The sequence below is a fragment of the Mustelus asterias genome, chromosome 22 (genome assembly GCF_964213995.1).
Source record: "Mustelus asterias chromosome 22, sMusAst1.hap1.1, whole genome shotgun sequence".
Taxonomy (NCBI): domain Eukaryota; kingdom Metazoa; phylum Chordata; class Chondrichthyes; order Carcharhiniformes; family Triakidae; genus Mustelus; species Mustelus asterias.
This window is the reverse complement of record NC_135822.1, coordinates 55,562,905-55,588,096: the sequence shown is the minus strand read 5'-3', so window position 1 is coordinate 55,588,096 and position 25,192 is coordinate 55,562,905. Positions and strand designations below refer to the sequence as shown.

At 51.9% G+C, this 25,192-nt stretch overlaps 1 protein-coding gene across 1 annotated transcript in view; it reads right to left on the bottom strand.

Moving 5' to 3' along the window:
• Positions 1-25,192, bottom strand: part of LOC144510044 (poly(ADP-ribose) glycohydrolase-like) — an 87,856-nt gene that overhangs the window by 31,943 nt on the left and 30,721 nt on the right. The window contains exons 5-6 of the mRNA XM_078239258.1: positions 4,664-4,738; positions 2,586-2,675 (exon numbers count right to left, since the gene is read on the bottom strand). Of these exons, the coding sequence (XP_078095384.1) occupies positions 2,586-2,675; positions 4,664-4,738 (165 nt within the window). The remainder of the gene's footprint in view (positions 1-2,585; positions 2,676-4,663; positions 4,739-25,192) is intronic.

Genomic DNA, 25,192 nt, shown 5'->3' with positions numbered 1-25,192 from the left:
TATCACAGCTTGGTATGGCTCCTGCTCTGCCCAAGACTGCAAGGAACTACAAAGGGTCATGAACGTAGCCCAATCCATCACACAAACCAGCCTCCCATCCATTGACTCTGTCTACACTTCCCGCTGCCTCGGAAAAGCAGCCAACATAATCAAGGACCCCACTCAACCCGGACATTCTCTCTTGCACCTTCTTCCGTTGGGAAAAAGATACAAATGTCTGAGATCATGTACCAACCGACTCAAGAACAGCTTCTTCCCTGCTGCCGTCAGACTTTTGAATGGACCTACCTCGCACTCAGTTGATCTTTCTCTGCGCCCTAGCTAAGACTGTAACGCTACATTCTGCACTCTCTCCTTTCCTTCTCCCCTGTGTACTCTATGAACGGTATGCTTTGTCTTGTATAGTGCGCAAGAAACAATACTTTTCACTGTATCCCAGTACATGTGACAATAATAAATCAAACAATACTTTTCACTGTATCCCAGTACATGTGACAATAATAAATCAAACAATACTTTTCACTGTATCCCAGTACATGGGACAATAATAAATCAAGTCAAAGGTGCTCGATTAGGTCACGTCATCAGCCACCTTTTTTGAAGAGGAAACAGCGCCAAGGTGGTACAGTGGGTTAGCACTGCTGCCTCACAGCACTAGGGACCCGGGTTCAATTCCCCGGCTTGGGTCACTGTCTGTGCGGAGTCTGCACTTTCTCCCCGTGTCCGCGTGGGATTAGAATGGGTGGTTAGCACTGCTATCTCACCCGGGTTCGATACCCGGCTTGGGTCACTGTCTGTGCGGAGTCTGCACGTTCTCCCCTGTGTCTGTGCGGGTTTCCTCCGGGCGCTCCCGTTTCCTCCCACAGTCTAAAGATGTGTGGGTTAGGTGGATTGGCCATGCTAAATTGCCCTTTAGTGTCAGGGGGACTAGCTAGGGTGAACTCATGGGGTTATGGAGGAAGGGCCTGGGTGGGATTGTGATCGGTGTAGACCTGATGGGCCAAATGGCCTCATTTTGCACTGTAGGATTCTATGATTCTGGGAAAGAGACCCAGCCTGTCAATCCTTTCCTGATATATGAATCCATACATTTTTGGGACCATCCTTGTAAATCTTCTCTGCAGTGCTTTGTTATAAAGGGGAGGTTGGTTCCCCCCTCTGAGAACGAACACCGAAACACCCAAAGAGGAATACCTCGCCCTCTGATCTGTTAAAGTGAGTGTGAAGAGGTGTGACCTACGCTTCAGCAACTTTTAGTGGTTAAATCAAAATTACTACCAGAGACTCTCTCTGTAAAATCAACAAGTAACGCTTTATTTATCTAACAAACGGTGACCCAGTTAACTAAACTATTAACAAACTAAATAAAACCCTATTCTAATGGAAGACAATTCCCACTCATTAATAAAAAAATAGGATTTTAGTCGCTCTCTAAATTACAACCAGGTTTTGTGTCTTCCGGAATATTCTGGGCTTTCTCCGTTGATTCTTCTTTTGGTACCTTTGCTATCTAGCTTTGAGCTAAGAGCTGTGATCTCTGGCAGATAGCATTTGCTCTCTCCTTTTTGTCCCACTGCCCCCCTTCTTTTATCCCTGTGATGACATATCGATATCTCCCACAATAAGATTGGTCGTGGGTTGTTTAAAAAAAAATCAGATTTAAATTTAATGGGTTATTGGTATCTAAGTGCGTAATTCAAATTGATTGGCTGAATTCAAAAAAATTGAAAAGTCTGAGCCTGTTGCTTTGGTAACCCTGCTGCTTGGCCTTTTGATATAAATGTTTCAGTCTGGGCTCCCTGTGTACTTGCACTTTTTTTTAACACTCTGAGCACAGAAAAAGCACCATCTTTTATTGGGACCATGCAATCCTTTTCTGTCGCATTTTACAATTAAAAAAAACAATCTACTCAACTTTTCAACAGCCTCGACATCCTTTCTATTCCTATATCCTCTATATTGAGGTCTTTATTTGAGGAAAGGTGTTGTGGCATCAGAGGCAGTTCAGAGGAGGTTCACTGGATTGATTCCAGAGATGAGGGGTTTGTCGTGTGAAGAGAGATTGAACAGTTTAGGCCGATACTCTCTGGAATTTAGAAGAATGAGGGGAGATCAAATTGAGGTTTACAAGATGATAAAAGGTGTGGATAAAGTAGACGTGGAGCGGATGCTTCCTCTTGTGGGGCATTCTGGGACGAGAGGTCACAGTCTTAGGATAAGAGGCAGCAAATTTAAAACAGAGTTGAGGAGAAACTACTTCTCCCAAAGGGTTGTGAATCTGTGGAATTCGCTGCCCCAAAGTGCGGTGGATGCTGGGACAGTGAGTACATTTAAGGAGGAGTTAGACAGATTTTTAATGGGTTGAAGGGTTATGGGGAGAAGGCAGGAGAATGGGGATGAGGAGTATATCAGCCATGATCGAATGGCAGAGCAGACTCGATGGGCCGAATGGTCATATTCTGCTCCTATATCTCATGAACTTATCCTTTGCGGTGACCAGAACTGCACACAGTGCTCTCAATGTCGAACCATAGATTCATACAGAACTTCCCAACTTTTCAATTCCATAGACAGCGAGTGCTAACCTTGGAACACAGCTTTGGTAACTGTAAAGCCAGTTTCGCCATGTTTGGGAGGAGTTTTCTCAGCAGATACTGACATTCTCCATGGGGCAACTGTGAAGAAAGCAGAAGAAGTAGTCAGAAGTCATGTTAATGCTCAAATGATCCCCCCCTCCCCCCAGGCCCCCCCACCCTCCTCCCCACCCCTCCCCCCAACCCCACCCTCCCACTCCCCCCTCCCCCCATCCTCCACCCCCTACCCTCCCCCCCACCCCTCCACAACTCAACCCACAGCTGCCATGTGACCCTCAGGAGGATGGGGCGGGATGTAACGGCCACTCCTCCCGGTGTGATCATACTACCCCACTGAAATCAATGGAGTTTCAGCAGGGGGGGGTGTACAATGGGATCCTTGGGCCCCCCCCAAGGATTGAACCATAATGCATAGGATTGACCCATAGGATTGACCCCTGACCCATAGGCTTGACCCCTGACCCATAGGATTGACCCCTGGCCCATAGGATTGACCCCTGACCCATAGGATTGACCCCTGACCCATAGGATTGACCCCTGGCCCATGGGATTGACCCCTGGCCCACAGGATTGACCCCTGGCCCACAGGATTGACCCGTGGCCCACAGGATTGACCCCTGGCCCATAGGATTGACCCCTGGCCCATAGGATTGACCCCTGGCCCACAGGATTGACCCCTGGCCCACAGGATTGACCCCTGGCCCACAGGATTGACCCCTGGCCCACAGGATTGACCCCTGACCCATAGGATTGACCCCTGGCCCACAGGATTGACCCCTGGCCCACAGGATTGACCCCTGGCCCACAGGATTGACCCCTGGCCCACAGGATTGACCCCTGGCCCATAGGATTGACCCCTGGCCCACAGGATTGACCCCTGGCCCACAGGATTGACCCCTGGCCCACAGGATTGACCCCTGGCCCATAGGATTGACCCCTGGCCCACAGGATTGACCCCTGGCCCATAGGATTGACCCCTGGCCCACAGGATTGACCCGTGGCCCACAGGATTGACCCCTGGCCCATAGGATTGACCCGTGGCCCATAGGCTTGACCCCTGACCCATAGGATTGACCCCTGGCCCATAGGATTGACCCCTGGCCCACAGGATTGACCCCTGACCCATGGGATTGACCCCTGAACCACGGGATTGGCCCCTGACCCACAGGATTGACCCCTGACCCATAGGATTGACCCCTGGCCCATAGGCTTGACCCCTGACCCATAGGATTGACCCCTGGCCCATAGGATTGACCCCTGGCCCACAGGATTGACCCCTGACCCACAGGATTGACCCCTGAACCACAGGATTGACCCCTGAACCACAGGATTGGCCCCTGACCCACAGGATTGACCCCGATCCACAGGATTGACCACTGGCCCACAGGATTGACCCCTGAACCACAGGATTGACCCCTGACCCACAGGATTGACCCCTGGCCCACAGGATTGACCCCTGACCCACAGGATTGACCCCTGACCCACAAGATTGACCCCTGACCCATAGGATTGACCCCTGATCCACAGGATTGACCACTGGCCCATAGGATTGACCACTGGCCCACAGGATTGACCCCTGACCCACAGGATTGACCCCTGATCCACAGCATTGACCCCTGACCCATAGGATTGACCCCTGCCAAGATGCTTTCCCATGCAGACAGCACACTTGATAAGAGCAAGTCACCAGTTCCTCCACCTCTCTCAAAATCTCCAGAGCCCAACACAAGAAGCTTAAAGTTTATTTATTAGTGTCACAAGTAAGCTTACATTAACACTGCAATGAAGTTACTGCGAAAATCCCCTAGTTGCCACACTCCGGCACCTGTTTGGGTTACGCTGAGGGAGAATTTAGCACCCAACCAGCACGTCTTTCAGACTGTGGGAGGAAACCGGAGCACCCGGAGGAAACCCACACAGACACGGGGAGAATGTGCAGACTCCGCACAGACAGTGACCCGAGCCGGGAATCGAACCGGGTCCCTGGCGCTGTGAGGCAGCAGTGCTAACCCACTGTGCCACCATGATGACCCGCTTCCCAAAATGATAGTGGAAAAGGTCGAACTCACCTGCTCAAAGTGTGCATGAAGTCCAGAAAAGTTCCAAAGGTGGGCGTACTTCTGATTGTATTCTTTGATAGCATTCTGTGAATAGAAAGAATTGTTAAAGTATTGAATCTCTCGTTCTCCCCTCCTGAAAGGACTTTTTATTTTCCATTATCAGGATGTGGGTCATGCTGGCTGGGTCCAGTATTTATTGCCCATCACTAATTGCCCCTTGAGAAGGTGGTGGGTGAGCCGCCATCTTGAACCCGCTGCAGTCCCTGTGGTGTAGGTACACCCACAGTGCTGTTAGGGAGGGAGCTCCAGGATTGTTATTGGACATCAGTCAGTCCGTGTGGTGTAGGTACACCCACAGTGCTGTTAGAGAGGGAGTTCCAGGATTGTTTTTGGACATCAGTCAGTCCGTGTGGTGTAGGTACACCCACAGTGCTGTTAGGAAGGGAGTTCCAGGATTGTTATTGGACATCAGTCAGTCCGTGTGGTGTAGGTACACCCACAGTGCTGTTAGAGAGGGAGTTCCAGGATTGTTTTTGGACATCAGTCAGTTCGTGTGGTGTAGGTACACCCACAGCGCTGTTAGGGAGGGAGTTCCAGGATTGTTATTGGATCTCAGTCAGTCCGTGTGGTGTAGGTACACCCACAGTGCTGTTAGAGAGGGAGTTCCAGGATTGTTATTGGACATCAGTCAGTCCGTGTGGTGTAGGTACACCCACAGTGCTGTTAGAGAGGGGGTTCCAGGATTTTGACCCAGCCACAGTGAAGGAACGGCCGATATATTTCCAAGTCAGGATGGTGAGTGGCTCGGAGGGGAACTTGCAGGTGGTGGTGTTCCCCATGTGTCTGCTGCCCTTGTCCTTCTGGATGGTGGAGGTTGTGGGTTTGGAAGGTGCTGCCTTGCAGATGGTAAACATGGCTGCCACTGGACTATTTGACGGGGGACAGTGTAGAGAGAGCTTTACTCTGTATCTAACCCCGTGCTGTACCTGTCCTGGGAGTGTTTGATGGGGACAGTGTAGAGGGAGCTTTACTCTGTATCTAACCCCGTGCTGTACCTGTCCTGGGAGTGTTTGATGGGGACAGTGTAGAGGGAGCTTTACTCTGTATCTAACCCCGTGCTGTACCTGTCCTGGGAGTGTTTGATGGGGACAGTGTAGAGGGAGCTTTACTCTGTATCTAACCCCGTGCTGTACCTGTCCTGGGAGTGTTTGATGGGGACAGTGTAGAGAGAGCTTTACTCTGTATCTAACCCCGTGCTGTACCTGTCCTGGGAGTGTTTGATGGGGACAGTGTAGAGGGAGCTTTACTCTGTATCTAACCCCATGCTGTACCTGTCCTGGGAGTGTTTGATGGGGACAGTGTAGAGAGAGCTTTACTCTGTATCTAACCCCGTGCTGTACCTGTCCTGGGAGTGTTTGATGGGGGCAGTGTAGAGGGAGCTTTACTCTGTATCTAACCCCGTGCTGTACCTGTCCTGGGAGAGTTTGATGGGGGCAGTGTCGAGGGCGCTTTACTCTGTGTGGTGAACCATAGATGGTTATCACTATGGGTACTTGTACATATGTTACTCTTGTTACTGTTGGGGTTAGGGGTGGGGTGTTCCACCTGTTAGCATTGTTCTGTGGTACACTCCGTTTGGCTCCGCCTTCTGATAGGAGTATAAAGGTCACTGCCACTTCCTAGTGACCCTTTAGTCTGGGATTGTATTGTTAAGCAGTATGCTCTATTCTTGTTGTGAATAAAAGCCTTTATTTCCCGAGTACGATCCAGCCTCCCGAGTGGATTAATCACGCATCACTCTGTATCTAACCCCGTGCTGTACCTGTCCTGGGAGTGTTTGATGGGGGACAGTGTAGAGGGAGCTTCACTCTGTATCTAACCCCGTGCTGTACCTGTCCTGGGAGTGTTTGATGGGGACAGTGTAGAGGGAGCTATATTCTGTATCTAACCCTGTGCTGTACCTGTCCTGGGAGTGGGGACAGTGTAGAGGGAGCTTTAGTCTGTATCTAACCCCGTGCTGTACCTGCCCTGGGAGTGTTTGATGGGGACAGTGTAGAGGGAGTTTTACTCTGTATCTAACCCCGTGCTGTACCTGTCCTGGGAGTGTTTGATGTGGACAGTGTAGAGGGAGCTTCACTCTGTATCTAACCCCGTGCTGTACCTGTCCTGGGAGTGTTTGATGGGGACAGTGTAGAGGGAGCTTTACTCTGTATCTAACCCCATGCTGTACCTGTCCTGGGAGTGTTTGATGTGGACAGTGTAGAGGGAGCTTCACTCTATATCTAACCCCGTGCTGTACCTGTCCTGGGAGTGTTTGATGTGGACAGTGTAGAGGGAGCTTCACTCTGTATCTAACCCCGTGCTGTACCTGTCCTGGGAGTGTTTGATGGGGACAGTGTAGAGGGAGCTTTACTCTGTATCGAACCCCATGCTGTACCTGTCCTGGGAGTGGGGACAGTGTAGAGGGAGCTTTACTCTGTATCTAACCCCGTGCTGTACCTGCCCTGGGAGTGTTTGATGGGGACAGTGTAGAGGGGGTTGTACTCTGTATCTAACCCCGTGCTGTACCTGTCCTGTGAGTGTTTGATGTGGACAGTGTAGAGAGAGCTTTACTCTGTATCTAACCCTATTCTGCACCTGTCCTGGGAGTGTTTGATGGGGACAGTGTAGAGGGAGCTTTACTCTGTATCTAACCCCGTGCTGTCCCAGTCCTGGGAGTGTTTGATGGGGGACAGTGTAGAGGGAGCTTCACTCTGTATCTAACCCCGTGCTGTACCTGTCCTGGGAGTGTTTGATGGGGGACAGTGTAGAGGGAGCTTCACTCTGGATCTAACCCTGTGCTGTACCTGTCCTGGGAGTGTTTGATGGGGGACAGTGTAGAGGGAGCTTCACTCTGTATCTAACCCCGTGCTGTACCTGTCCTGGGAGTGTTTGATGGGGACAGTGTAGAGGCAGCTTCACTCTGTATCTAACCCCGTGCTGTACCTGTCCTGGGAGTGTTTGATGGGGGGCAGTGTAGAGGGAGCTTTACTCTGTATCTAACCCCGTGCTGTACCTGTCCTGGGAGTGTTTGATGGGGACAGTGTAGAGGGAGCTTCACTCTGTATCTAACCCCGTGCTGTACCTGTCCTGGGAGTGTTTGATGGGGCCAGTGTAGAGGGAGCTTTACTCTGTATCTAACCCCGTGCTGTACCTGTCCTGGGAGTGTTTGATGGGGCCAGTGTAGAGGGAGCTTTACTCTGTATCTAACCGCGTGCTGTATCTGTCCTGGGAGTTTTTGATGGGGACAGTGTAGAGGGAGCTTTACTCTGTATCTAACCCCGTGCTGTATCTGTCCTGGGAGTGTTTGATGGGGACAGTGTAGAGGGAGCTTTACTCTGTATCTAACCCCGTGCTGTACCTGTCCTGGGAGTGTTTGATGGGCACAGTGTAGAGGGAGCTTTACTCTGTATCTAACCCCATGCTGTACCTGTCCTGGGAGTGTTTGATGGGGGACAGTGTAGAGGGAGCTTCACTCTGTATCTAACCCCGTGCTGTACCTGTCCTGGGAGTGTTTGATGGGGACAGTGTAGAGGGAGCTTTACTCTGTATCTAACCCCGTGCTGTACCTGTCCTGGGAGTGTTTGATGGGGGCAGTGTAGAGGGAGCTTTACTCTGTATCTAACCCCGTGCTGTACCTGTCCTGGGAGAGTTTGATGGGGGCAGTGTCGAGGGCGCTTTACTCTGTGTGGTGAACCATAGATGGTTATCACTATGGGTACTTGTACATATGTTACTCTTGTTACTGTTGGGGTTAGGGTTGGGGTGTTCCACCTGTTAGCATTGTTCTGTGGTACACTCCGTTTGGCTCCGCCTTCTGACAGGAGTATAAAGGTCACTGCCACTTCCTAGTGACCCTTTAGTCTGGGATTGTATTGTTAAGCAGTATGCTCTATTCTTGTTGTGAATAAAAGCCTTTATTTCCCGAGTACGATCCAGCCTCCCGAGTGGATTAATCACGCATCACTCTGTATCTAACCCCGTGCTGTACCTGTCCTGGGAGTGTTTGATGGGGGACAGTGTAGAGGGAGCTTCACTCTGTATCTAACCCCGTGCTGTACCTGTCCTGGGAGTTTTTGATGGGGACACTGTAGACGGAGCTTTACTCGGTATCTAGCCCCGTGCTGTACCTGTCCTGGGAGTGTTTGATGGGGACAGTGTAGAGGGAGCTATATTCTGTATCTAACCCTGTGCTGTACCTGTCCTGGGAGTGGGGACAGTGTAGAGGGAGCTTTAGTCTGTATCTAACCCCGTGCTGCACCTGCCCTGGGAGTGTTTGATGGGGACAGTGTAGAGGGAGTTTTACTCTGTATCTAACCCCGTGCTGTACCTGTCCTGGGAGTGTTTGATGTGGACAGTGTAGAGGGAGCTTCACTCTGTATCTAACCCCGTGCTGTACCTGTCCTGGGAGTGTTTGATGGGGACAGTGTAGAGGGAGCTTTACTCTGTATCTAACCCCATGCTGTACCTGTCCTGGGAGTGTTTGATGTGGACAGTGTAGAGGGAGCTTCACTCAATATCTAACCCCGTGCCTGTACCTGTCCTGGGAGTGTTTGATGTGGACAGTGTAGAGGGAGCTTCACTCTGTATCTAACCCCGTGCTGTACCTGTCCTGGGAGTGTTTGATGGGGACAGTGTAGAGGGAGCTTTACTCTGTATCTAACCCCATGCTGTACCTGTCCTGGGAGTGTTTGATGGGGACAGTGTAGAGGGAGCTATATTCTGTATCTAACCCCGTGCTGCACCTGTCCTGGGAGTGGGGACAGTGTAGAGGGAGCTTTACTCTGTATCTAACCCCGTGCTGTACCTGCCCTGGGAGTGTTTGATGGGGACAGTGTAGAGGGAGTTTTACTCTGTATCTAACCCCGTGCTGTACCTGTCCTGTGAGTGTTTGATGTGGACAGTGTAGAGAGAGCTTTACTCTGTATCTAACCCTATTCTGCACCTGTCCTGGGAGTGTTTGATGGGGACAGTGTAGAGGGAGCTTTACTCTGTATCTAAACCCGTGCTGTCCCAGTCCTGGGAGTGCTTGATGGGGAACAGTGTAGAGGGAGCTTCACTCTGTATCTAACCCCGTGCTGTACCTGTCCTGGGAGTGTTTGATGGGGGACAGTGTAGAGGGAGCTTCACTCTGTATCTAACCCTGTGCTGTACCTGTCCTGGGAGTGTTTGATGGGGGACAGTGTAGAGGGAGCTTCACTCTGTATCTAACCCCGTGCTGTACCTGTCCTGGGAGTGTTTGATGGAGACAGTGTCGAGGCAGCTTCACTCTGTATCTAACCCCGTGCTGCACCTGTCCTGGGAGTGGGGACAGTGTAGAGGGAGCTTTACTCTGTATCTAACCCCGTGCTGTACCTGCCCTGGGAGTGTTTGATGGGGACAGTGTAGAGGGAGTTTTACTCTGTATCTAACCCCGTGCTGTACCTGTCCTGGGAGTGTTTGATGGGGACAGTGTAGAGGGAGCTTTACTCTGTATCTAACCCCGTGCTGTACCTGTCCTGGGAGTGTTTGATGTGGACAGTGTAGAGGGAGCTTTACTCTGTATCTAACCCCGTGCTGTACCTGTCCTGGGAGTGTTTGATGGGGACAGTGTAGAGGGAGCTTTACTCTGTATCTAACCCCGTGCTGTACCTGTCCTGGGAGTGTTTGATGGGGACAGTGTAGAGAGAGCTTTACTCTGTATCTAACCCCGTGCTGTACCTGTCCTGGGAGTGTTTGATGGGGACAGTGTAGAGGGAGCTTTACTCTGTATCTAACCCCGTGCTGTACCTGTCCTGGGAGTGTTTGATGGGGACAGTGTAGAGGGAGCTTTACTCTGTATCTAACCCCGTGCTGTAGCTGTCCTGGGAGTGTTTGATGGGGGACAGTGTAGAGGGAGCTTCACTCTGTATCTAACCCCGTGCTGTACCTGTCCTGGGAGTGTTTGATGGGGACAGTGTAGAGCGAGCTTTACTCTGTATCTAACCCCATGCTGTACCTGTCCTGGGAGTGTTTGATGGGGACAGTGTAGAGGGAGCTATATTCTGTATCTAACCCCGTGCTGCACCTGTCCTGGAAGTGGGGACAGTGTAGAGGGAGCTTTACTCTGTATCTAACCCCGTGCTGTACCTGCCCTGGGAGTGTTTGATGGGGACAGTGTAGAGGAAGTTTTACTCTGTATCTAACCCCGTGCTGTACCTGTCCTGGGAGTGTTTGATGTGGACAGTGTAGAGGGAGCTTTACTCTGTATCTAACCCCGTGCTGTACCTGTCCTGGGAGTGTTTGATGGGGACAGTGTAGAGGGAGCTTTACTCTGTATCTAACCCTATTCTGTACCTGTCCTGGAAGTGTTTGATGTGGACAGTGTAGAGGGAGCTTTACTCTGTATCTAACCCCGTGCTGTCCCTGTCCTGGGAGTGTTTGATGGGGGACAGTGTAGAGGGAGCTTCACTCTGTATCTAACCCCGTGCTGTACCTGTCCTGGGAGTGTTTGATGGGGGACAGTGTAGAGGGAGCTTCACTCTGTATCTAACCCCGTGCTGTACCTGTCCTGGGAGTGTTTGATGGGGACACTGTAGAGGGAGCTTTACTCGGTATCTAGCCCCGTGCTGTACCTGTCCTGGGAGTGTTTGATGTGGACAGTGTAGAGGGAGCTTCACTCTGTATCTAACCCCGTGCTGTACCTGTCCTGGGAGTGTTTGATGGGGACAGTGTAGCGGGAGCTTTACTCTGTATCTAACCCCATGCTGTACCTGTCCTGGGAGTGTTTGATGGGGACAGTGTAGAGGGAGCTATATTCTGTATCTAACCCTGTGCTGTACCTGTCCTGGGAGTGGGGACAGTGTAGAGGGAGCTTTAGTCTGTATCTAACCCCGTGCTGTACCTGCCCTGGGAGTGTTTGATGGGGACAGTGTAGAGGGAGTTTTACTCTGTATCTAACCGCATGCTGTACCTGTCCCGGGAGTGTTTGATGTGGACAGTGTAGAGGGAGCTTCACTCTGTATCTAACCCCGTGCTGTACCTGTCCTGGGAGTGTTTGATGGGGACAGTGTAGAGGGAGCTTTACTCTGTATCTAACCCCATGCTGGACCTGTCCTGGGAGTGTTTGATGTGGACAGTGTAGAGGGAGCTTCACTCTATATCTAACCCCGTGCTGTACCTGTCCTGGGAGTGTTTGATGTGGACAGTGTAGAGGGAGCTTCACTCTGTATCTAACCCCGTGCTGTACCTGTCCTGGGAGTGTTTGATGGGGACAGTGTAGCGGGAGCTTTACTCTGTATCTAACCCCATGCTGTACCTGTCCTGGGAGTGTTTGATGGGGACAGTGTAGAGGGAGTTGTACTCTGTATCTAACCCCGTGCTGTACCTGTCCTGTGAGTGTTTGATGTGGACAGTGTAGAGAGAGCTTTACTCTGTATCTAACCCTATTCTGCACCTGTCCTGGGAGTGTTTGATGGGGACAGTGTAGAGGGAGCTTTACTCTGTATCTAACCCCGTGCTGTCCCAGTCCTGGGAGTGTTTGATGGGGGACAGTGTAGAGGGAGCTTCACTCTGTATCTAACCCCGTGCTGTACCTGTCCTGGGAGTGTTTGATGGGGGACAGTGTAGAGGGAGCTTCACTCTGGATCTAACCCTGTGCTGTACCTGTCCTGGGAGTGTTTGATGGGGGACAGTGTAGAGGGAGCTTCACTCTGTATCTAACCCCGTGCTGTACCTGTCCTGGGAGTGTTTGATGGGGACAGTGTAGAGGCAGCTTCACTCTGTATCTAACCCCGTGCTGTACCTGTCCTGGGAGTGTTTGATGGGGGGCAGTGTAGAGGGAGCTTTACTCTGTATCTAACCCCGTGCTGTACCTGTCCTGGGAGTGTTTGATGGGGACAGTGTAGAGGGAGCTTCACTCTGTATCTAACCCCGTGCTGTACCTGTCCTGGGAGTGTTTGATGGGGCCAGTGTAGAGGGAGCTTTACTCTGTATCTAACCCCGTGCTGTACCTGTCCTGGGAGTGTTTGATGGGGCCAGTGTAGAGGGAGCTTTACTCTGTATCTAACCGCGTGCTGTATCTGTCCTGGGAGTTTTTGATGGGGACAGTGTAGAGGGAGCTTTACTCTGTATCCAAACCCGTGCTGTCCCAGTCCTGAGAGTGTTTGATGGGGGACAGTGTAGAGGGAGCTTCACTCTGTATCTAACCCCGTGCTGTACCTGTCCTGGGAGTGTTTGATGGGGGACAGTGTAGAGGGAGCTTCACTCTGTATCTAACCCTGTGCTGTACCTGTCCTGGGAGTGTTTGATGGGGGACAGTGTAGAGGGAGCTTCACTCTGTATCTAACCCCGTGCTGCACCTGTCCTGGGAGTGGGGACAGTGTAGAGGGAGCTTTACTCTGGATCTAACCCCGTGCTGTACCTGCCCTGGGAGTGTTTGATGGGGACAGTGTAGAGGGAGTTTTACTCTGTATCTAACCCCGTGCTGTACCTGTCCTGGGAGTGTTTGATGGGGACAGTGTAGAGGGAGCTTTACTCTGTATCTAACCCCGTGCTGTACCTGTCCTGGGAGTGTTTGATGGGGACAGTGTAGAGGGAGCTTTACTCTGTATCTAACCCCGTGCTGTACCTGTCCTGGGAGTGTTTGATGGGGACAGTGTAGAGGGAGCTTTACTCTGTATCTAACCCCGTGCTGTACCTGTCCTGGGAGTGTTTGATGGGGACAGTGTAGAGAGAGCTTTACTCTGTATCTAACCCCGTGCTGTACCTGTCCTGGGAGTGTTTGATGGGGACAGTGTAGAGAGAGCTTTACTCTGTATCTAACCCTATTCTGCACCTGTCCTGGGAGTGTTTGATGGGGACAGTGTAGAGGGAGCTTTACTCTGTATCTAACCCCGTGCTGTCCCAGTCCTGGGAGTGTTTGATGGGGGACAGTGTAGAGGGAGCTTCACTCTGTATCTAACCCCGTGCTGTACCTGTCCTGGGAGTGTTTGATGGGGGACAGTGTAGAGGGAGCTTCACTCTGGATCTAACCCTGTGCTGTACCTGTCCTGGGAGTGTTTGATGGGGGACAGTGTAGAGGGAGCTTCACTCTGTATCTAACCCCGTGCTGTACCTGTCCTGGGAGTGTTTGATGGGGACAGTGTAGAGGCAGCTTCACTCTGTATCTAACCCCGTGCTGTACCTGTCCTGGGAGTGTTTGATGGGGGGCAGTGTAGAGGGAGCTTTACTCTGTATCTAACCCCGTGCTGTACCTGTCCTGGGAGTGTTTGATGGGGACAGTGTAGAGGGAGCTTCACTCTGTATCTAACCCCGTGCTGTACCTGTCCTGGGAGTGTTTGATGGGGCCAGTGTAGAGGGAGCTTTACTCTGTATCTAACCCCGTGCTGTACCTGTCCTGGGAGTGTTTGATGGGGCCAGTGTAGAGGGAGCTTTACTCTGTATCTAACCGCGTGCTGTATCTGTCCTGGGAGTTTTTGATGGGGACAGTGTAGAGGGAGCTTTACTCTGTATCCAAACCCGTGCTGTCCCAGTCCTGAGAGTGTTTGATGGGGGACAGTGTAGAGGGAGCTTCACTCTGTATCTAACCCCGTGCTGTACCTGTCCTGGGAGTGTTTGATGGGGGACAGTGTAGAGGGAGCTTCACTCTGTATCTAACCCTGTGCTGTACCTGTCCTGGGAGTGTTTGATGGGGGACAGTGTAGAGGGAGCTTCACTCTGTATCTAACCCCGTGCTGCACCTGTCCTGGGAGTGGGGACAGTGTAGAGGGAGCTTTACTCTGGATCTAACCCCGTGCTGTACCTGCCCTGGGAGTGTTTGATGGGGACAGTGTAGAGGGAGTTTTACTCTGTATCTAACCCCGTGCTGTACCTGTCCTGGGAGTGTTTGATGGGGACAGTGTAGAGGGAGCTTTACTCTGTATCTAACCCCGTGCTGTACCTGTCCTGGGAGTGTTTGATGGGGACAGTGTAGAGGGAGCTTTACTCTGTATCTAACCCCGTGCTGTACCTGTCCTGGGAGTGTTTGATGGGGACAGTGTAGAGGGAGCTTTACTCTGTATCTAACCCCGTGCTGTACCTGTCCTGGGAGTGTTTGATGGGGACAGTGTAGAGAGAGCTTTACTCTGTATCTAACCCCGTGCTGTACCTGTCCTGGGAGTGTTTGATGGGGACAGTGTAGAGGGAGCTTTACTCTGTATCTAACCCCGTGCTGTACCTGTCCTGGGAGTGTTTGATGGGGACAGTGTAGAGGGAGCTTTAGTCTGTATCTAACCCCGTGCTGTAGCTGTCCTGGGAGTGTTTGATGGGGGACAGTGTAGAGGGAGCTTCACTCTGTATCTAACCCCGTGCTGTACCTGTCCTGGGAGTGTTTGATGGGGACAGTGTAGAGCGAGCTTTACTCTGTATCTAACCCCATGCTGTACCTGTCCTGGGAGTGTTTGATGGGGACAGTGTAGAGGGAGCTATATTCTGTATCTAACCCCGTGCTGCACCTGTCCTGGAAGTGGGGACAGTGTAGAGGGAGCTTTACTCTGTATCTAACCCCGTGCTGTACCTGCCCTGGGAGTGTTTGATGGGGACAGTGTAGAGGAAGTTTTACTCTGTATCTAACCCCGTGCTGTACCTGTCCTGGGAGTGTTTGATGTGGACAGTGTAGAGGGAGCTTTACTCTGTATCTAACCCCGTGCTGTACCTGTCCTGGGAGTGTTTGATGGGGACAGTGTAGAGGGAGCTTTACTCTGTATCTAACCCTATTCTGTACCTGTCCTGGAAGTGTTTGATGTGGACAGTGTAGAGGGAGCTTTACTCTGTATCTAACCCCGTGCTGTCCCTGTCCTGGGAGTGTTTGATGGGGGACAGTGTAGAGGGAGCTTCACTCTGTATCTAACCCCGTGCTGTACCTGTCCTGGGAGTGTTTGATGGGGGACAGTGTAGAGGGAGCTTCACTCTGTATCTAACCCCGTGCTGTACCTGTCCTGGGAGTGTTTGATGGGGACACTGTAGAGGGAGCTTTACTCGGTATCTAGCCCCGTGCTGTACCTGTCCTGGGAGTGTTTGATGGGGACAGTGTAGAGGGAGCTATATTCTGTATCTAACCCTGTGCTGTACCTGTCCTGGGAGTGGGGACAGTGTAGAGGGAGCTTTAGTCTGTATCTAACCCCGTGCTGTACCTGCCCTGGGAGTGTTTGATGGGGACAGTGTAGAGGGAGTTTTACTCTGTATCTAACCGCATGCTGTACCTGTCCTGGGAGTGTTTGATGTGGACAGTGTAGAGGGAGCTTCACTCTGTATCTAACCCCGTGCTGTACCTGTCCTGGGAGTGTTTGATGGGGACAGTGTAGACGGAGCTTTACTCTGTATCTAACCCCATGCTGTACCTGTCCTGGGAGTGTTTGATGTGGACAGTGTAGAGGGAGCTTCACTCTATATCTAACCCCGTGCTGGACCTGTCCTGGGAGTGTTTGATGTGGACAGTGTAGAGGGAGCTTCACTCTGTATCTAACCCCGTGCTGTACCTGTCCTGGGAGTGTTTGATGGGGACAGTGTAGCGGGAGCTTTACTCTGTATCTAACCCCATGCTGTACCTGTCCTGGGAGTGTTTGATGGGGACAGTGTAGAGGGAGTTGAACTCTGTATCTAACCCCGTGCTGTACCTGTCCTGTGAGTGTTTGATGTGGACAGTGTAGAGAGAGCTTTACTCTGTATCTAACCCTATTCTGCACCTGTCCTGGGAGTGTTTGATGGGGACAGTGTAGAGGGAGCTTTACTCTGTATCTAACCCCGTGCTGTCCCAGTCCTGGGAGTGTTTGATGGGGGACAGTGTAGAGGGAGCTTCACTCTGTATCTAACCCCGTGCTGTACCTGTCCTGGGAGTGTTTGATGGGGGACAGTGTAGAGGGAGCTTCACTCTGGATCTAACCCTGTGCTGTACCTGTCCTGGGAGTGTTTGATGGGGGACAGTGTAGAGGGAGCTTCACTCTGTATCTAACCCCGTGCTGTACCTGTCCTGGGAGTGTTTGATGGGGACAGTGTAGAGGCAGCTTCACTCTGTATCTAACCCCGTGCTGTACCTGTCCTGGGAGTGTTTGATGGGGGGCAGTGTAGAGGGAGCTTTACTCTGTATCTAACCCCGTGCTGTACCTGTCCTGGGAGTGTTTGATGGGGACAGTGTAGAGGGAGCCTCACTCTGTATCTAACCCCGTGCTGTACCTGTCCTGGGAGTGTTTGATGGGGGACAGTGTAGAGGGAGCTTCACTCTGGATCTAACCCTGTGCTGTACCTGTCCTGGGAGTGTTTGATGGGGGACAGTGTAGAGGGAGCTTCACTCTGTATCTAACCCCGTGCTGTACCTGTCCTGGGAGTGTTTGATGGGGACAGTGTAGAGGCAGCTTCACTCTGTATCTAACCCCGTGCTGTACCTGTCCTGGGAGTGTTTGATGGGGGGCAGTGTAGAGGGAGCTTTACTCTGTATCTAACCCCGTGCTGTACCTGTCCTGGGAGTGTTTGATGGGGACAGTGTAGAGGGAGCTTCACTCTGTATCTAACCCCGTGCTGTACCTGTCCTGGGAGTGTTTGATGGGGCCAGTGTAGAGGGAGCTTTACTCTGTATCTAACCCCGTGCTGTACCTGTCCTGGGAGTGTTTGATGGGGCCAGTGTAGAGGGAGCTTTACTCTGTATCTAACCGCGTGCTGTATCTGTCCTGGGAGTTTTTGATGGGGACAGTGTAGAGGGAGCTTTACTCTGTATCTAAACCCGTGCTGTCCCAGTCCTGGGAGTGTTTGATGGGGGACAGTGTAGAGGGAGCTTCACTCTGTATCTAACCCCGTGCTGTACCTGTCCTGGGAGTGTTTGATGGGGGACAGTGTAGAGGGAGCTTCACTCTGTATCTAACCCTGTGCTGTACCTGTCCTGGGAGTGTTTGAGGGGGGACAGTGTAGAGGGAGCTTCACTCTGTATCTAACCCCGTGCTGCACCTGTCCTGGGAGTGGGGACAGTGTAGAGGGAGCTTTACTCTGTATCTAACCCCGTGCTGTACCTGCCCTGGGAGTGTTTGATGGGGACAGTGTAGAGGGAGTTTTACTCTGTATCTAACCCCGTGCTGTACCTGTCCTGGGAGTGTTTGATGGGGACAGTGTAGAGGGAGCTTTACTCTGTATCTAACCCCGTGCTGTACCTGTCCTGGGAGTGTTTGATGGGGACAGTGTAGAGGGAGCTTTACTCTGTATCTAACCCCGTGCTGTACCTGTCCTGGGAGTGTTTGATGGGGACAGTGTAGAGGGAGCTTTACTCTGTATCTAACCCCGTGCTGTACCTGTCCTGGGAGTGTTTGATGGGGACAGTGTAGAGAGAGCTTTACTCTGTATCTAACACCGTGCTGTACCTGTCCTGGGAGTGTTTGATGGGGACAGTGTAGAGGGAGCTTTACTCTGTATCTAACCCCGTGCTGTACCTGTCCTGGGAGTGTTTGATGGGGACAGTGTAGAGGGAGCTTTAGTCTGTATCTAACCCCGTGCTGTAGCTGTCCTGGGAGTGTTTGATGGGGGACAGTGTAGAGGGAGCTTCACTCTGTATCTAACCCCGTGCTGTACCTGTCCTGGGAGTGTTTGATGGGGACAGTGTAGAGGCAGCTTCACTCTGTATCTAACCCCGTGCTGTACCTGTCCTGGGAGTGTTTGATGGGGGGCAGTGTAGAGGGAGCTTTACTCTGTATCTAACCCCGTGCTGTACCTGTCCTGGGAGTGTTTGATGGGGACAGTGTAGAGGGAGCTTCACTCTGTATCTAACCCCGTGCTGTACCTGTCCTGGGAGTGTTTGATGGGGCCAGTGTAGAGGGAGCTTTACTCTGTATCTAACCCCGTGCTGTACCTGTCCTGGGAGTGTTTGATGGGGCCAGTGTAGAGGGAGCTTTACTCTGTATCTAACCGCGTGCTGTATCTGTCCTGGGAGTTTTTGATGGGGACAGTGTAGAGGGAGCTTTACTCTGTATCCAAACCCGTGCTGTCCCAGTCCTGAGAGTGTTTGATGGGGGACAGTGTAGAGGGAGCTTCACTCTGTATCTAACCCCGTGCTGTACCTGTCCTGGGAGTGTTTGATGGGGGACAGTGTAGAGGGAGCTTCACTCTGTATCTAACCCTGTGCTGTACCTGTCCTGGGAGTGTTTGATGGGGGACAGTGTAGAGGGAGCTTCACTCTGTATCTAACCCCGTGCTGAACCTGTCCTGGGAGTGGGGACAGTGTAGAGGGAGCTTTACTCTGGATCTAACCCCGTGCTGTACCTGCCCTGGGAGTGTTTGATGGGGACAGTGTAGAGGGAGTTTTACTCTGTATCTAACCCCGTGCTGTACCTGTCCTGGGAGTGTTTGATGGGGACAGTGTAGAGGGAGCTTTACTCTGTATCTAACCCCGTGCTGTACCTGTCCTGGGAGTGTTTGATGGGGACAGTGTAGAGGGAGCTTTACTCTGTATCTAACCCCGTGCTGTACCTGTCCTGGGAGTGTTTGATGGGGACAGTGTAGAGGGAGCTTTACTCTGTATCTAACCCCGTGCTGTACCTGTCCTGGGAGTGTTTGATGGGGACAGTGTAGAGAGAGCTTTACTCTGTATCTAACCCCGTGCTGTACCTGTCCTGGGAGTGTTTGATGGGGACAGTGTAGAGGGAGCTTTACTCTGTATCTAACCCCGTGCTGTACCTGTCCTGGGAGTGTTTGATGGGGACAGTGTAGAGGGAGCTTTAGTCTGTATCTAACCCCGTGCTGTAGCTGTCCTGGGAGTGTTTGATGGGGGACAGTGTAGAGGGAGCTTCACTCTGTATCTAACCCCGTGCTGTACCTGTCCTGGGAGTGTTTGATGGGGACAGTGTAGAGCGAGCTTTACTCTGTATCTAACCCCATGCTGTACCTGTCCTGGGAGTGTTTGATGGGGACAGTGTAGAGGGAGCTATATTCTGTATCTAACCCCGTGCTGCACCTGTCCTGGAAGTGGGGACAGTGTAGAGGGAGCTTTACTCTGTATCTAACCCCGTGCTGTACCTGCCCTGGGAGTGTTTGATGGGGACAGTGTAGAGGAAGTTTTACTCTGTATCTAACCCCGTGCTGTACCTGTCCTGGGAGTGTTTGATGTGGACAGTGTAGAGGGAGCTTTACTCTGTATCTAACCCCGTGCTGTACCTGTCCTGGGAGTGTTTGATGGGGACAGTGTAGAGGGAGCTTTACTCTGTATCTAACCCTATTCTGTACCTGTCCTGGAAGTGTTTGATGTGGACAGTGTAGAGGGAGCTTTACTCTGTATCTAACCCCGTGCTGTCCCTGTCCTGGGAGTGTTTGATGGGGGACAGTGTAGAGGGAGCTTCACTCTGTATCTAACCCCGTGCTGTACCTGTCCTGGGAGTGTTTGATGGGGGACAGTGTAGAGGGAGCTTCACTCTGTATCTAACCCCGTGCTGTACCTGTCCTGGGAGTGTTTGATGGGGACACTGTAGAGGGAGCTTTACTCGGTATCTAGCCCCGTGCTGTACCTGTCCTGGGAGTGTTTGATGGGGACAGTGTAGAGGGAGCTATATTCTGTATCTAACCCTGTGCTGTACCTGTCCTGGGAGTGGGGACAGTGTAGAGGGAGCTTTAGTCTGTATCTAACCCCGTGCTGTACCTGCCCTGGGAGTGTTTGAAGGGGACAGTGTAGAGGGAGTTTTACTCTGTATCTAACCGCATGCTGTACCTGTCCTGGGAGTGTTTGATGTGGACAGTGTAGAGGGAGCTTCACTCTGTATCTAACCCCGTGCTGTACCTGTCCTGGGAGTGTTTGATGGGGACAGTGTAGAGGGAGCTTTACTCTGTATCTAACCCCATGCTGTACCTGTCCTGGGAGTGTTTGATGTGGACAGTGTAGAGGGAGCTTCACTCTATATCTAACCCCGTGCTGTACCTGTCCTGGGAGTGTTTGATGTGGACAGTGTAGAGGGAGCTTCACTCTGTATCTAACCCCGTGCTGTACCTGTCCTGGGAGTGTTTGATGGGGACAGTGTAGCGGGAGCTTTACTCTGTATCTAACCCCATGCTGTACCTGTCCTGGGAGTGTTTGATGGGGACAGTGTAGAGGGAGTTGAACTCTGTATCTAACCCCGTGCTGTACCTGTCCTGTGAGTGTTTGATGTGGACAGTGTAGAGAGAGCTTTACTCTGTATCTAACCCTATTCTGCACCTGTCCTGGGAGTGTTTGATGGGGACAGTGTAGAGGGAGCTTTACTCTGTATCTAACCCCGTGCTGTCCCAGTCCTGGGAGTGTTTGATGGGGGACAGTGTAGAGGGAGCTTCACTCTGTATCTAACCCCGTGCTGTACCTGTCCTGGGAGTGTTTGATGGGGGACAGTGTAGAGGGAGCTTCACTCTGGATCTAACCCTGTGCTGTACCTGTCCTGGGAGTGTTTGATGGGGGACAGTGTAGAGGGAGCTTCACTCTGTATCTAACCCCGTGCTGTACCTGTCCTGGGAGTGTTTGATGGGGACAGTGTAGAGGCAGCTTCACTCTGTATCTAACCCCGTGCTGTACCTGTCCTGGGAGTGTTTGATGGGGGGCAGTGTAGAGGGAGCTTTACTCTGTATCTAACCCCGTGCTGTACCTGTCCTGGGAGTGTTTGATGGGGACAGTGTAGAGGGAGCTTCACTCTGTATCTAACCCCGTGCTGTACCTGTCCTGGGAGTGTTTGATGGGGGACAGTGTAGAGGGAGCTTCACTCTGGATCTAACCCTGTGCTGTACCTGTCCTGGGAGTGTTTGATGGGGGACAGTGTAGAGGGAGCTTCACTCTGTATCTAACCCCGTGCTGTACCTGTCCTGGGAGTGTTTGATGGGGACAGTGTAGAGGCAGCTTCACTCTGTATCTAACCCCGTGCTGTACCTGTCCTGGGAGTGTTTGATGGGGGGCAGTGTAGAGGGAGCTTTACTCTGTATCTAACCCCGTGCTGTACCTGTCCTGGGAGTGTTTGATGGGGACAGTGTAGAGGGAGCTTCACTCTGTATCTAACCCCGTGCTGTACCTGTCCTGGGAGTGTTTGATGGGGCCAGTGTAGAGGGAGCTTTACTCTGTATCTAACCCCGTGCTGTACCTGTCCTGGGAGTGTTTGATGGGGCCAGTGTAGAGGGAGCTTTACTCTGTATCTAACCGCGTGCTGTATCTGTCCTGGGAGTTTTTGATGGGGACAGTGTAGAGGGAGCTTTACTCTGTATCTAAACCCGTGCTGTCCCAGTCCTGGGAGTGTTTGATGGGGGACAGTGTAGAGGGAGCTTCACTCTGTATCTAACCCCGTGCTGTACCTGTCCTGGGAGTGTTTGATGGGGGACAGTGTAGAGGGAGCTTCACTCTGTATCTAACCCTGTGCTGTACCTGTCCTGGGAGTGTTTGATGGGGGACAGTGTAGAGGGAGCTTCACTCTGTATCTAACCCCGTGCTGCACCTGTCCTGGGAGTGGGGACAGTGTAGAGGGAGCTTTACTCTGTATCTAACCCCGTGCTGTACCTGCCCTGGGAGTGTTTGATGGGGACAGTGTAGAGGGAGTTTTACTCTGTATCTAACCCCGTGCTGTACCTGTCCTGGGAGTGTTTGATGGGGACAGTGTAGAGGGAGCTTTACTCTGTATCTAACCCCGTGCTGTACCTGTCCTGGGAGTGTTTGATGGGGACAGTGTAGAGGGAGCTTTACTCTGTATCTAACCCCGTGCTGTACCTGTCCTGGGAGTGTTTGATGGGGACAGTGTAGAGGGAGCTTTACTCTGTATCTAACCCCGTGCTGTACCTGTCCTGGGAGTGTTTGATGGGAACAGTGTAGAGAGAGCTTTACTCTGTATCTAACCCCGTGCTGTACCTGTCCTGGGAGTGTTTGATGGGGACAGTGTAGAGGGAGCTTTACTCTGTATCTAACCCCGTGCTGTACCTGTCCTGGGAGTGTTTGATGGGGACAGTGTAGAGGGAGCTTTAGTCTGTATCTAACCCCGTGCTGTAGCTGTCCTGGGAGTGTTTGATGGGGGACAGTGTAGAGGGAGCTTCACTCTGTATCTAACCCCGTGCTGTACCTGTCCTGGGAGTGTTTGATGGGGACAGTGTAGAGCGAGCTTTACTCTGTATCTAACCCCATGCTGTACCTGTCCTGGGAGTGTTTGATGGGGACAGTGTAGAGGGAGCTATATTCTGTATCTAACCCCGTGCTGCACCTGTCCTGGAAGTGGGGACAGTGTAGAGGGAGCTTTACTCTGTATCTAACCCCGTGCTGTACCTGCCCTGGGAGTGTTTGATGGGGACAGTTTAGAGGAAGTTTTACTCTGTATCTAACCCCGTGCTGTACCTGTCCTGGGAGTGTTTGATGTGGACAGTGTAGAGGGAGCTTTACTCTGTATCTAACCCCGTGCTGTACCTGTCCTGGGAGTGTTTGATGGGGACAGTGTAGAGGGAGCTTTACTCTGTATCTAACCCTATTCTGTACCTGTCCTGGAAGTGTTTGATGTGGACAGTGTAGAGGGAGCTTTACTCTGTATCTAACCCCGTGCTGTCCCTGTCCTGGGAGTGTTTGATGGGGGACAGTGTAGAGGGAGCTTCACTCTGTATCTAACCCCGTGCTGTACCTGTCCTGGGAGTGTTTGATGGGGGACAGTGTAGAGGGAGCTTCACTCTGTATCTAACCCCGTGCTGTACCTGTCCTGGGAGTGTTTGATGGGGACACTGTAGAGGGAGCTTTACTCGGTATCTAGCCCCGTGCTGTACCTGTCCTGGGAGTGTTTGATGGGGACAGTGTAGAGGGAGCTATATTCTGTATCTAACCCTGTGCTGTACCTGTCCTGGGAGTGGGGACAGTGTAGAGGGAGCTTTAGTCTGTATCTAACCCCGTGCTGTACCTGCCCTGGGAGTGTTTGATGGGGACAGTGTAGAGGGAGTTTTACTCTGTATCTAACCGCATGCTGTACCTGTCCTGGGAGTGTTTGATGTGGACAGTGTAGAGGGAGCTTCACTCTGTATCTAACCCCGTGCTGTACCTGTCCTGGGAGTGTTTGATGGGGACAGTGTAGAGGGAGCTTTACTCTGTATCTAACCCCATGCTGTACCTGTCCTGGGAGTGTTTGATGTGGACAGTGTAGAGGGAGCTTCACTCTATATCTAACCCCGTGCTGTACCTGTCCTGGGAGTGTTTGATGTGGACAGTGTAGAGGGAGCTTCACTCTGTATCTAACCCCGTGCTGTACCTGTCCTGGGAGTGTTTGATGGGGACAGTGTAGCGGGAGCTTTACTCTGTATCTAACCCCATGCTGTACCTGTCCTGGGAGTGTTTGATGGGGACAGTGTAGAGGGAGTTGAACTCTGTATCTAACCCCGTGCTGTACCTGTCCTGTGAGTGTTTGATGTGGACAGTGTAGAGAGAGCTTTACTCTGTATCTAACCCTATTCTGCACCTGTCCTGGGAGTGTTTGATGGGGACAGTGTAGAGGGAGCTTTACTCTGTATCTAACCCCGTGCTGTCCCAGTCCTGGGAGTGTTTGATGGGGGACAGTGTAGAGGGAGCTTCACTCTGTATCTAACCCCGTGCTGTACCTGTCCTGGGAGTGTTTGATGGGGGACAGTGTAGAGGGAGCTTCACTCTGGATCTAACCCTGTGCTGTACCTGTCCTGGGAGTGTTTGATGGGGGACAGTGTAGAGGGAGCTTCACTCTGTATCTAACCCCGTGCTGTACCTGTCCTGGGAGTGTTTGATGGGGACAGTGTAGAGGCAGCTTCACTCTGTATCTAACCCCGTGCTGTACCTGTCCTGGGAGTGTTTGATGGGGGGCAGTGTAGAGGGAGCTTTACTCTGTATCTAACCCCGTGCTGTACCTGTCCTGGGAGTGTTTGATGGGGACAGTGTAGAGGGAGCTTCACTCTGTATCTAACCCCGTGCTGTACCTGTCCTGGGAGTGTTTGATGGGGCCAGTGTAGAGGGAGCTTTACTCTGTATCTAACCCCGTGCTGTACCTGTCCTGGGACTGTTTGATGGGGCCAGTGTAGAGGGAGCTTTACTCTGTATCTAACCGCGTGCTGTATCTGTCCTGGGAGTTTTTGATGGGGACAGTGTAGAGGGAGCTTTACTCTGTATCTAACCCCGTGCTGTACCTGTCCTGGGAGTGTTTGATGGGGACAGTGTAGAGGGAGCTTTACTCTGTATCTAACCCCATGCTGTACCTGTCCTGGGAGTGTTTGATGGGGGACAGTGTAGAGGGAGCTTCACTCTGTATCTAACCCCGTGCTGTACCTGTCCTGGGAGTGTTTGATGGGGACAGTGTAGAGGGAGCTTTACTCTGTATCTAACCCCGTGCTGTACCTGTCCTGGGAGTGTTTGATGGGGGCAGTGTAGAGGGAGCTTTACTCTGTATCTAACCCCGTGCTGTACCTGTCCTGGGAGTGTTTGATGGGGACAGTGTAGAGGGAGCTTTACTCTGTATCTAACCCCGTGCTGTACCTGTCCTGGGAGAGTTTGATGGGGGCAGTGTCGAGGGCGCTTTACTCTGTGTGGTGAACCATAGATGG